The 13,618-nt window shown below is 35.4% G+C and overlaps 1 protein-coding gene across 10 annotated transcripts in view; it reads right to left on the reverse strand.

Moving 5' to 3' along the window:
* The window catches only part of LOC134529413 (TBC1 domain family member 4), a 353,166-nt gene that overhangs the window by 50,599 nt on the left and 288,949 nt on the right, over positions 1–13,618 (reverse strand). For all 10 annotated transcript variants that reach the window (XM_063363455.1, XM_063363457.1, XM_063363459.1 and 7 more), the window contains 4 exons: positions 12,287–12,403; positions 5,690–6,057; positions 4,345–4,502; positions 4,139–4,263 (listed from right to left, as the gene is read on the reverse strand). In XM_063363455.1, the coding sequence (XP_063219525.1) occupies positions 4,139–4,263; positions 4,345–4,502; positions 5,690–6,057; positions 12,287–12,403 (768 nt within the window). The remainder of the gene's footprint in view (positions 1–4,138; positions 4,264–4,344; positions 4,503–5,689; positions 6,058–12,286; positions 12,404–13,618) is intronic.

The following is a 13,618-nucleotide window of genomic DNA, read 5'->3' on the forward strand; positions in this document are numbered from 1 at the left end:
ACTAAACACTAAATAAAGATTTCTCGAAATCTTTACAAATCTTGGGAACAAAATTGAAAACTAACTCTAAAATATTTAAAGTCCACTATATTCAGTCACCATGGTTCATCAAGTGTGGAAGTGTACCATGGTTTCAAAACAAAAATAGAAACAAACACTTTTATTAATGCCTCGGGGGGTAAGCAGAAGTGGATGAGTTGCAACGAGTCGCCAGGAGGATAAAAATGACTAAGTCAAAATACAAGCGAACGCTCAGAAACTTCAAGAGCAATCGCTGTTAGATCATGTTGCTTGTGGAAATATTGTCTACACAAATAATTTTTTTTTTTGAATCATCTGAATGTTGCGTTTACAGAACAAAGTCTTAAAATAGTAAAGAAATCTGAGAGTTTTGTAGATGCAAAATAGTTAATGAAATATTCATGATATGTTCGCCCAAGGCTGTTTACGCTGGCAAGCCACCTTGCACTCGCAGTGACACTGTAGGTGTTCAAAGCCTCTCTTACCCTTGACAGCTTCCGCGACCGGTCAAATGTTCGTGAATGCAGCGCTGTGTCGTAATCGTGCAGCACAAGAGGATTGTTTACCTTGAGCGAAAGAGACGATTAAGGTACCGCACCAAGATTACTAAGTAGATTTATGTTTGCAACGTAAGTTCAGTCTTTAAAAATGCACACGCGTCTGATACAGAGTTTGTCATATTCCAAATCAAAAAAAATCTAAAGGCTCTTTCACAGACTTATGTGTCTCTAACAAACTTGCATCTGAGTTAGGGCAGATCTTATTTGAATGTTTGCGGCTCTCATAGCGGCGGTGCTTCACATTCGTGCAAAGCAGGGGGTCAGTAAAGCCAGTTTCCAATCATGGTCAACCTTTTAGACAACACTGTTGAGCACCTCGCTCAGCTGGATGTTGTTGCCGCCAACTCACTAGCACTGCCGCCGCCGCCTCAGTTTCCACCTTGGCTCTTTGCGCATGCGCACATGCCTCGCCCGCCAGTGCAACATACCGAAATTCACATGCATTAGCCCCCTTTCAGATGGTACACATGTATACAGTTATGGAACGCTATAAACTAGCACTCCTTGTAACTTGTGTGGTAAACCTTCGTTTCTGCACTGGCAGTTTTAAAAAAAAGGTTTACTTACCCAATAAGGTGCGTACACACACAATATTGCTTTTAAAGTTATAAACTAAAAATATAAACAAATGTCTAAAAACAAAACTAGAAAAAGTTTACATATTGCTCTGCTAAATCAAGCTAACATCTGTACAAAGATTTAGTCCCAAAAAGGGTTTAAATTAAACTCTCATTGCAAATCATAGAGTAACATATAGGTAGAGGTGTGCCCAACACCTGAAATTAAAAATAAAATTAAAAGAACTTGAGTGCCAGTTTCAAAAAATTCTTGTTATGACTAGTATAAGGCTCTGTTTGTAAAAGTATATACCGTAATAAAGGGTTGAAGTACATGCAACATTCCTTGTAGATGATGCAGTGTGCACTGTATGTTCACAGCTGTCTAACGTATATTACGGCCAATAATTGGGCTTGTTCACATGAGCTCTGCATCAGTGTTGCATTGTTTTCATGCTAGGGTGATTTTTAGCAGTAATATGATTATATTGAGATATTGCAGCACCAGCAAACAGTGATGTTAGTGGTCATAAACTTTGTAGAAAAGGACAGGGAACATAATCTACAGAAAGAAGCTACGGATTCGGTAAGGCTTACATGAATAAAATCAATGTTCCTGTTCCAGCAAAACATAACTGCCATTATAGTTGCAAACCACTTTCTCCCACTGAAGAAGACAACTTCAACTTCAAACAGGCTGCCAACCATTTGTTTTGTAGAAAAAAGGTAAATATTTGTGGATTCAAGTTACTTCTGTGCAGCCAGATGTAATTCAGATTAAGAAAATGCTTAATGATTTGGAACGATGGATTGAAAAGTATATTTCCCGCAAGGAAGTAACACAGAAGTGAATTAATGGCTTCCAGGTTGAAGGAGGGGGGGGGGGGGGGATTCTGGAAGAAGAAACGAAAATTACTTTTTACCGTACAAGAGAAAAGGGTCTACTACCATTCTTCTCTCAAGAAGAAAATCTTGTATTTTGTCACAATATTAGAGGACTCCTAGAAAAAAATAAATCTTCCTGAATATTTTCCAGATGGTTGGTCCCTATTTATTGATAGCTGAAAGCAAAGCTTGAAACGTGTTCTTCTACACAATGGGAACAAATATGGTTCAATACCTATTTCTCACTCAACGACAATGAAAGAAACATATAGCACCACAGCTTTGGTCTTGGAGAAGATAAGGTATCATGATCAATCAATGGGTGATTTTAGTGAACTTAAAAATGGTAAACTTTCTCCACGGACAGCAAAGTGGCCACACCAAATATCCTTGTTTCTTGTGCCTCTGGGATAGCAGAGACAAAACACACCACTGGGTTAGACAAGAGTGGCCTAAAAGAGAAGACATGGTCATTGGAGAAAAATTTTTTTATTAACAAGCTCTTAGTTGAACGAGAGAAAATTATCTTTCCTCCACTGCATATCAAGCTGGGCGTAAGGAAACTGTTTGTAAAGGCTCTTAATCAGGACGGATCATGCTTTACATTTATAGGGAAAAAATGCCTCATTTGAGTAAGGATAAAATTAAAGCAGGAATATTTAACAGCCCAGAAATAAGAAAATTCATTAAGGACCAAGCCTTCATAAATTCCATGAATGAGTCTGAGCGAAAATCCTGGTATTCATTTGTTGGAGTTGTCAGAAATTTTCTGGGCCAACGAAAAGCAGAAAACCATGTTGAACTGGTAAACAATAAGCTTAAAATTTCAAATCCTTTGGGTGCAACATGAGTATTAAAGTGCACTATTTACACAGTCTCCTGGACCGTTTTACTGAAAATGTTATCAAGATATTGAAATTATGGAGGACCCCTATCAAGGACTATGGGATACACACATGATGGCAGATTAATGCTGGAGTTTAAAACGGGGCTGTTCCAAGATATATTCAAGAAGTTCACGAAAAAGAATCTTCCGAAGTGTTGAATGACTAGTTGGTTCCATTGATGACATGCTACTATCTTTGTATACATAATAATATAAGTATATACTAATAATATTTGTACAATATAATGATGTTGTACAATAGAATGACATTGGTATAATATAATAATATTTGTGTAATTTAATAATAAGAATTTAATGTTTAACTTTTTTTAGATTTGATTCATGGCTTTAACCTAAAATACTGTAAAACGTACATTTCACTAAAACGTTGTATCTTAAAAATCTACGTCCTAGGCAAAAAATAATTCCATATTTGAAATCAGGGCAACAAATTCATATGAAATCAACTCCAAATACCCAGGCACCAAATCTATTGTTGGCCTGTGATAATTCATGACTGCAGTGGCTGAAAATATAGCAGAGGCTTGGTTGTATTTAGCTGTTCAGCTGTTCTCAAGCCAGAACATTTATAACAATGCTATTGGCAGATGCTGCAGTGCTTAAAGGAATTCACCGTATTGTTTTGGGACAAATGCCATAATACCCAAGTGAGGTATGGTGGCACTGCTGACATAAGAACATACTTCCTAAATTAGTATTATATGTTAATTTTTAGTTTACATGGTATTAAAATGTAAGAAACATGTGTTTTTTTATGTTTAACTTAATTGATTTTTATCTGCACACTTTGTGCATATTGGCAGAATTATGTCAATAAGTGTTAAATTTTAATGTTATATCTGTACAATGGAGATGAAAGAAACCATGACACAAAATAGTAATTTAACTGGAGAGGAAGTTTTTGATTTATGCCCAAATAGTGTTCTTTACCTCCGAATGAAACTGAACCATAATAACTGAACATAGTGCTCTATACCACTATACAGAGGGAAAAAATGTACATCATGGACATGGTGCCAACACAATTTCATAAATAAATAGACATGGTGTCTATCTCTGGGGTGCAGGTTTATGTTATATTATGAACCGTGTCATCAGTCTAGGTTCTAAAGTTGTTTGGCTGGCACTCAAATTGTATAAATAAATATTAACTAAAGTATATACACATTATTTAAAAACCAAACATTATTTTTAAAATTATAACGCACCTGATACATTTTTTAACGGTGTGACTACTCGGTTGAAAATTGCCTGTCTCCACGATCCAGGCTGAGCTGGTGTGCCTGGGCTGTTTGGCGTAGATGACTTTGGTGAGTTGCCCACTTTGAGGAAACTGCAAATTAATTTTGACAAGATATAAAACAGAGTAAAAACTAACGTAACTGCCAATGAATCAAAGAAAAACCTAACTTACATGTTCATCATTGGGCTTGTTTTGGGAACCAACAAAGAATTCTCTCGTTTCGGTGTTCCTGTACCCAAAGAACCAACTGTCAGTGAGCGAGGTCGCATTTCATTGGGTATTTCATCTGAATCAGTGGCTGATTCTGTTGGTGTAAGAGGTACTGGTTCCTTAAACATAATATCCAAATATTACATCATTTAAACAACTACCCCAAATAACAGTTGAAAATTCTTGGATATTAAAAGCAAAATTAAATCTTAATATGTAATAATATGTAACATTAAAATAATAAAAATTCTGTAACTGCTGTACGTACTATTTGTAACTTTGGGATAATTACCACTGGTTGATAAGTATTTGGGGCTATCAGTAATGAAAACAAAAATATAACAGTTCAAAATCCTCTGGTAACCATTGTTTCCAGCATATAACACATTATGGTAATACAACACAAAGTCTTCTTTTCAGTAATGAAAATTAAAAAAATAATTTGCCATTTCATATAATACATGATGCCAATTGGTTTTAGACATAGAAGCAGCATAACCTTACTTATCCTCATACAATCTAAAACATTTCTGGGGCACTTACGTGGAAATGAGATGAGTATAAAGTAGATACTGCCACTTTGTGTACATAATGATGCATTGTGTGTGCATGTGTGTATACAAGAGCATCAGATGGGATAATCCTAGAATGTGTTTATGTTCAAGATCAGAATATCTGAATGAGCCAACAACTTGCTAACACCATGGCCTCACACCAGTTTGAATGTAATCATTTTTATGAAATAATAATCAGCTTGTTAGCTGGTTAAGTGTATGAACCCTGAAATAATTTACTGAGGAGGGGAAAGAGTTGTGTTTCCAGATAGACATGTTGCTTTACCGGCTACTGTACACCCACACTTTTCATCTTAAACTTATTATCTGTTTTGTTAATTTTCTATAGTTATTTTTTTCTGTTTCTTTCATACTTCAAAAGATTTACTTTTTGATTCTTCTCTAAAATTTTTACTCCAAGTTTAAAAAAAAAAAAAATTCCCCACAAATGAACCAAATAAGTATAAAATATCATTACATTTTACATCCACTAGCAAAGGGCATTGCTGAAAGTAAATTACATATTTAAAATTGATTACTTCACAGTTAAAACTTTATTACCTCTACTGAATGATATTAGATAGAAAAAAATTAAGACATCACTTTGAATACAAGCACATTTTCAATACACAACGACAAACAATTGTATTTTCTCTTAGACATAAAAATAACTTTGTATAGTTTCGCAAGTGAAATTAAATTTACATTATCATAAAAAAGTTTAGTAAAAAGAAAAGGAATTTATATATTACCTTACACAAAGCTGCATTCATAGGAAGGCTAACCTCTTTCACTATAGGTCCAAAATCATCACGAGAACTCTTTCTTTTGAGTAGCTGGTCAAATGAACTAGTCAGAGAACGTTTTGCTTTCATGAAAATAGTACTACCACCTAAATACTGATTAAGAAATTCACTTCTATTCTCAGGCGTATCATGTACATGTCGGGTTTGCTTAGCTTCACAATGAGCTCGCAACAAAATCATAAGCATTTCATTCTGCTCTTGGACGGTGTTTACTTCAATGCCTCTGAATTTTTCTAACACCAAAGCTTGCTCTTCTTCAGGCAAGGAATCTAGTCTACGAATAATGATGGCTTGAGCACGCTTTTCTCCTAGTCCTGTAACACAGCACCCAAAAAGTTTTCAAAAAACAGATAAGGTTTAGAATATAAAAAATTTGTAGATCAAATTAATGAACTAAATCATTGCTTTTATGACATAGATATCGCTAATATAAAATTATTATTATTTTTTAAATTGAAAAATTGTAAGCTTAAATATAATCAGGGAAATTCACACACACACACACACACACACACCACAAGTATATATATACAGTTATGAGGACTCTAACAACGATGCTGGCCAGCCAGCCCTGTGCCTGCCTGTGTTTGGGGTGCAATGCAGATGGGGCCCATCCCTCCTTTACCGCTACATGCCTAAACCAATTAGCAGAGGTGCCTTGTTACCCACCTTCCCCTTCTCCAGCGCTTTCCCACTGATCCCGGAGAATTATCTGCATATCTCGAGGGTTCGGCATGTTCCCAGAGCCCTGTCTGTGTGAAGTGGCATAACTAGAACACCATTGTTCTTGGAGCTTCGAGTGTTAAGTAGGGGATTTTAATGAAGCGACACTTTGAAGGGCTACAAAACCTTTCTCCAGGGCAAGACTTGGCAGGTATATAACTGGAGAGACTGAACTGCGAGGGCAGTGAAGTGAAGAGAATCAGTGACCCCTTGGTGAGCGATAGCAGACGGCGAACGACGGGCTTTGTGTACAAAGACTGGTGCATCGGGACTGTGTCGCGGTGTTGATGAGTGAGTAGTGCGAAGCATTGTGTTGGGACCAAGATGCAGGATAAGAGACGAACAGCACAGACAGCCACTATCAAGCCGAGCTCCAGTGAGAGTGAATAGTGGACTAGTGTGATTACTTTGTTGACAGACAGTTAAATTGTTTTAACTTCATTAAAAGTGTAAATATTAGCTGATAAATAAAACTGTATCTAACTAATTGGACTATCCTTTTCCAACCTGTTTCTATATGCGTAACTATATATATATATATATATATATATATATATATGTGTGTGTGTGTGTGTGTGTGTGTGTGTGTGTGTGTGTGTGTGTGTGTGTGTGTGTGTGTGTGTGTATTAAGAATAATTTTTTACTTTTAACTGTACAATGGTGTTTAAATGTCCAATAGCAGAAATAAACAACAAAGGAGTAATATTCAGAATGAAATATATGCATGTTTTATTTATTTACTGACTTGTAAAATAATTTATTGTGAACATGGTTTGTACATTGCGAGATTCGGAACGATCAATAGTTTAGGCTATGTTAAAACCTCCATGAAAATGACACAGTTGGGATAGTGGAGTATGAGATCATAATTTAAATTTAAGGTTCTTGAGATATGCCTCATTACAAAACATAGTTTTACTCATCATTAAATATTCAGATGAAACATTTCTTTATAGATCATATTAAATCCAAACTTTAATATAATTTATTACTAGATGATGCAACCATACTCCACTATGGCATTCTATCAGGCAGAACATTCTTGCAGGGCGCATTATACATGCCCCTCTACATTACGCTACTGCTACGTCTCGAATGAAAAGAATAAAACTAAATCAAATTTTGAAAAGCAACTTAAAAAAAAATTGTTGCAACTAAGACAAGCAGAAAGAAATACAAACCAAAAATGCAATTTTGGATTCAAAATTTTTATAAGCCTTCGAATTAACATTTATTTAACCAACAATACTGTGTCGATATGATGGCCAAGATTATTACAGAAATACTGGATTATGATCTGACAGTGAATAAAGCATTAATAATGCAATAGCCATTGCCAGGTGATGAAGAAAGCATCATCATCATCATCATCATCATCATCAATGCAAAAGCCAATTCCGTGAAGGTGATTAAGAAAATGTGGTTGAAAATAGCTAAAAAAATTAAATAAAAAAGACAAAGTTCTAAAAAATCTCTTTGAAGTGAAAACAGACCACCCTGGAGGATCCAGGAACCAAAAGTTATGGCACTAGGTCTCACTGTCTCCACGCTATGCAAACTACAGACAGACAAACTCTCTCTTTTATTAATATAGATTATAAAAAAAATTTATATGCTGTTTATGTAGTCATCTTTGGCAGCTGCAGCTACGTTAATGTAACAGCTAATAGGCTGAAAACTATAAAATTTTCATGAGAAAATGAAATTAATCTTTGTTGCAATGATAGTCATCAATAAACTTCTCAATTTCACACATTGTTTCAACATGACAGATTCAATTACATATTTTAGAACCCATTCTGCGAGAAAAAATACTGTTTCAACAAATTATATCCAAATAAGAAAGACATTATGAAACCAGTTACAATAACTGAAAACTATGAATTTTTGGTATCAAAAGTACACTTGTTGACTACAAAATAAGATCATTCCATTATTGTACTTTTGATAATCATGAATAAAAAAGATTGATTTTGTGAACCAAAAATCAGTTAGTGAAAGCAGCAGAAAAAAGAATCACATAATTGGAACCAAAACAAGAGCAACATTTGATTTTATTTTCACCCATGCATATGTTAAGTTGATTCACGAATTGCAATCACTTAATGGTACTATCTGCACTCTGTAGTCGGTTTAACTTAACCTGGTTAACTGCTGGAGAAAGCAATGCTGCCTAACACATATCCCATACACTAGGTATTTCTAGAAATTCCAACATAAAAAATGTATTCATTCCATAGAATGTATGAGAAATGGCGTTAGATTACCGCAGATACTTGTCCCTGCTGGGATGATGATTTTTTAAACCCTAGTTCAAGAAGGGCAGTGGGAAGCACACTTTCTCCATGATGGCTCTTTTCCACTATCCTATTTTGGGACTGCCAGAATGTTGCTTAACTTAGCTTCTTCCTCTTACTTATAAACTGTAAATTGCCTAAGCCCATAATATTATGTCTGCGAAAGAAATAGGCAACTGTCAAGTTAACTCTTTATAAATTAAATTGAAACTGACATGCTACACAGACCACATCAGAGCTGAACAAAGGTTAAACAAAAATTCAATAGCTTCAAATAATGCTATCAGTAGTCTCCCACACTAATTCAAGGCTTGCCAACCTACTCACTGAAACATCCTGGAAGAGTAATAAAAAATTATCTTCTTGTTCATATTGAGGTATTTATAGTAGATGAGGGGTTAACAGTGAAGATATGGAATGCGTTGATGGTAAAATGGTAGTTTACTTATAAAACCCACAGACTCACGACAATGTCTCATATTTCTCAGTTGCGAAAAATAGGGTTCAACCTCTACCAAGAATCAAACCAGAATAGCCTTGGGGTAGGCGAGTGATTATATTAGTCAATTATTATGCTTCCCCAAACATAATGGAATTCTCCCCTTTAATTAGGGTAGAGTTCATAGCTAAAAACATAACAGTTCAGCATGAAACATAGGTCATTTGCACAAGAACTGACAGCCACAATTTTGAACCTATTGATTTAAAACATAATGTACAGTTGCTAATCAATAATGTTCAAAATCATAACAATCAGTTCTTGTGTACATAATCCATACATTATACTTGATTCAGACGTTCAAAAATAGAAAAAATTTAGTTCCATGCCCACATTAGTTTTTAATATATTGACGTCAACCGGGCCTGCGCCCCAGAAGCCTGGTCAGCCTCCGCCACCTTTCCCCTCGCCTCCGTCCCACTTCCCGTACTGGCAGTCGCACCATCACGAGTACGTAGTCTTGTGTGTGTGTTTGAATAGCGCGCCACGAACTACCTCAAGAGGGCGCTGTAGCGGCATTGCGACGTCCCACTAAATTTGTTATAATTATATTGTATAGCTTTTTATTTTTTCCCCATTTATTTGAGTCGCCACTGACGGGCGGGAGGGTTTTTGTTTTGTTTAGCATGCAAGTTTTAGTATGTAAGTTAAAGACGTAGCCGGGCGGACCCGAGCGGACCCGAACATGAACGAAGTCGACATGCATTTAAATTTAAGTAATTAATAACTGTTTGTTAAATAGTAATAGAGCCGTGGGAGAACATGTCTTAATTTTAGGAGTGTTTTTGTATTTCTTTATGTAGGACTTAATCAGAAAGGCGTAACGGTAATCTGGCAAGGCGGGAAGGCGTCATGTGGTTCGGAAGGAGCCCTTCGCTCGGTCAGTTCATCGCCGCCAACGACCGAGGTAAGACGCTGCCTTCCGCACCCGGGGACTTCACTCTTTGTTCGCTGACCATGAATTCCGTTTTTGCTTAATTACTTAAAATCTCTTTCACGTTATCTCCGGGGCTTGCGTCGGTCGGGGGACTGTTTAACTTAATCATTTTTTAACTCTTAATGAGACTTTTAACGTTTTAAGTAATCGCTTGTGCAGGCCACTTGCGTGGGCCTTATTCCTGTGTTCCGATTAGGTGCCTTTGGATCTTGGAAATGCACCTTCGTGAGGCCATGTATGGGAGTACGCGCACGTATTAAAAACCTTAATTATAAATGTTTTCTTGTATTTTTTTTGCACCGACCACGTGGCGACCTATACCTCGTGAGCAGGCGTGTGGGACACCTGGAGAGCCCACTATTACTTGATATAACATAAGCGTGCCCGACGCTGAGAGCGGGCCAGGTCTGAGCGTACTACGGGAGTTAACCGAGGGTCGAGTCTTGCCTCACACGGGCGACGTCACGCCCTGAGACGGATCTTAGCCGGGTCCACGTGCCCTTCCACGTGGTGGCGCCCATTACCAATCAACACCGTAGCGACCTTCTCGAAACCCGAACCGCGACAATATTAAATGTTTAAAATTTTAATTTTTGAATGACACCATAAAAATTGAAAACCACTCACTATTGTCTGCAGGACATATGGCTAAACTATCATTAATTGTTATAGTATGTGCCTTGAGGTGCAGAGTACATGATAATAAGTGGTAAACATTGATTGTAAATGGAATTTAAATCAAAAGCATGCATTAGTAAAATACTTCTTGTAAATACAAAATTGAATAGAGAGTTCTATTGTAATAACAAATACACCGGGGAAGAACTGAAAGCAAAATAAAATCACACATGTCTATACATATAAAGTGTGAATGAAGTGTATGTGTATCACATAAATGTTAACTTAAGTAATTGTTTTCTTACTATTGCAGGTCTCGTCTACTTACAAAAATCCTGCCTTCATAATTTTTGTAAGCACATTATGTTAATCTTTTTTTCATGTTAAAGCAAAAGAAATGTAAAGATCTGAGACAGACACGTTAGAAATTATAAGGAATGTGTAGCTTGTCCATAAAATTAGATTATATTTGATAGACAGTACATAAAATAAGCAATGCTTGTTGTTTCTTTCTAAATTTAAATAAAGAAACTGCTATGAGAGTGCTGCTGCCACTAAATAAACTACCAGAGCTCGCATGTTATCTGAACTAACAAGTTTGTTTTGTGATAAAATATAATTTTTTTATGTTTTGGAGTGATATTTTAGCACATATTAATTTTAATGATTGAAACCAACAAGGGCTTGATTTATTGGACTAGATATTTTAAAATGACTATTTTACATTCTATGATGGGTTAGCATGTGCATTTTATTTATTTTTTTCATGTATTACACTACACATGTACATAAAGAACCTACATAATTATATCGGAGAGTTAGAAACATAGTGAATGTGTTTTGAGTATTATGCTTGGCTTGGATTTAAAAAAAAAATATTTTTATCACCTTTGGTATTCATGTCATTAATTAATTGTAGTGCTTTGCAAATTACTACATTTGTCCTTAAGAAATGCGAAGTTTTATCATGTTGCTTTCTTGCTACAAGGACTTATAGTTTTAGAAATTTTTTTACAATAGTACAATTCATACCACTTATGCATATACTTCATCTAGGCCAGCATGCTTACATAGTTACAGAACCAATTGGCTTTACAGAGCAAGCAACTACCTACTCAGGTTAGACCTAAATGTAAACATATTCTCTGATGTCATGGCCCAAATCATGTGGGGGTCCATTTTTTTTCCAAACAAATTTATACTACTTCTTAAGATGAGTTTTTTTCCTGGTTCTATTAGCATGTAAACAAAAAAAACTCCACCCTAATTGTTTAAAATTATCAGACATTTTAAAGGCACACAGATACAAATAGGGATCGTCCCTACTGTCAGCCCAGCCTAATAATCATAACAAATTCTTAACTACTTACATCACATGCATTTTTGTTATTACATATTCTGAACCACTGATTTTTTTTGTCTGATCAGTATAATAAAAACACTAGAATAATATATCAAAAATGTTTCACCTTCTATATCAGCGCACAGCTTATGGTACCACACCAAGGGGCAGTGTTCGCAAGACAGCACTGGAGGTTTCTCACGACGCTGTGCCTCGGAAGTTGTCATGAACGACTGAGTGATTGCTACAAATAAAACAAGTAAACAAGGTAAAAATAAAAAGTAATTATAAAATTAATTTGAGATGAATGAATAACAAGACTTTACACATATTATATATATTTTTTATTTTAAAATTTACTTAATTTAAATCCATTTGAAATGATAATATATATTGTGTTTTAATTTAATCCAAAAATGTTAGGTGCAGGTTCATCATGACATAATAAGATGAAAATGCAATTTTTTTTAGTTATGGCACTTTGTTGGATAACTACTAGTTAAGATTAAACATGTAAACAGAAAAAAATATCCTAAATTTCATTTTCTTTGCTAGTAAAATGATAAGGAAAGTATTATTAGTTACATCTATACACATATCTTTCTTTGTACATATAAAGTGTTGAGAACAGCCTATTACATAGGGACTGAAGTGAGCAGTTTGCTTTCAGGAAATGCTGTCACTATTCTATCAGTAATATCACATAGATATTTCCCTATAAAAGAGGGAAATAAGTGGAAGATTTGTTCTAGCTTCGTATTTAGTAACATTCAAATCACTGTTTTGTTTCAGTTTTTTCAATGACATTTCTATCAATATACACAGAACTTTAACAACTCTGTATTCTTTCCAATGTAAAATTTTGGAGCTCAGTTAAAATTTTAATTTTAGTGGCTTGGTGTTAGGATTTGAATGTATGTGTTTATCTTTGTTTGTTTATATGTGATTGGTAACAGTGGCGCACTGGACAAGAAAAGGTAGTAGTTGATAGTATGGCGGCCGTATGTTGTTGTGTAATAAAGGAAGAGAAGTAAAGATTAAGTTTGCTTTAATTATGATCACCTTTAAAGGATAACTTTAACAGGTTATGGGCCCAGTCACCGTAAATCGCACATATTATAATGAAGGGGCACATTAAATGTGGCAAGTGTTTATAATATGTAGTAATCGCCTGCAAAGAAGAAGCAACAGCGCACAAGATGGCTACAGGTACACAGCAAACGGTCCTGCCCATTCTCTCAGATAACAGTGGATTCGGGAATTGGAAATTCCGAGTAAGGTTAGTTTTGGATGAAAAGCAACTACTACAAACGACTGAAACAAAGCTCGAAGACATCAATGAAGAAAAAGAAAAAAAGGAATTCCTCATCAAAGATGCAAAAGCAAAATCGGTCATAGTGCAATGCTTACCAGATAAGTATTTAGATTTAGTAAAAGATGCAAAACATTCTAAAGATAT

The sequence above is a fragment of the Bacillus rossius genome, chromosome 2 (genome assembly GCF_032445375.1).
Source record: "Bacillus rossius redtenbacheri isolate Brsri chromosome 2, Brsri_v3, whole genome shotgun sequence".
In the NCBI taxonomy this organism is placed as follows: domain Eukaryota; kingdom Metazoa; phylum Arthropoda; class Insecta; order Phasmatodea; family Bacillidae; genus Bacillus; species Bacillus rossius.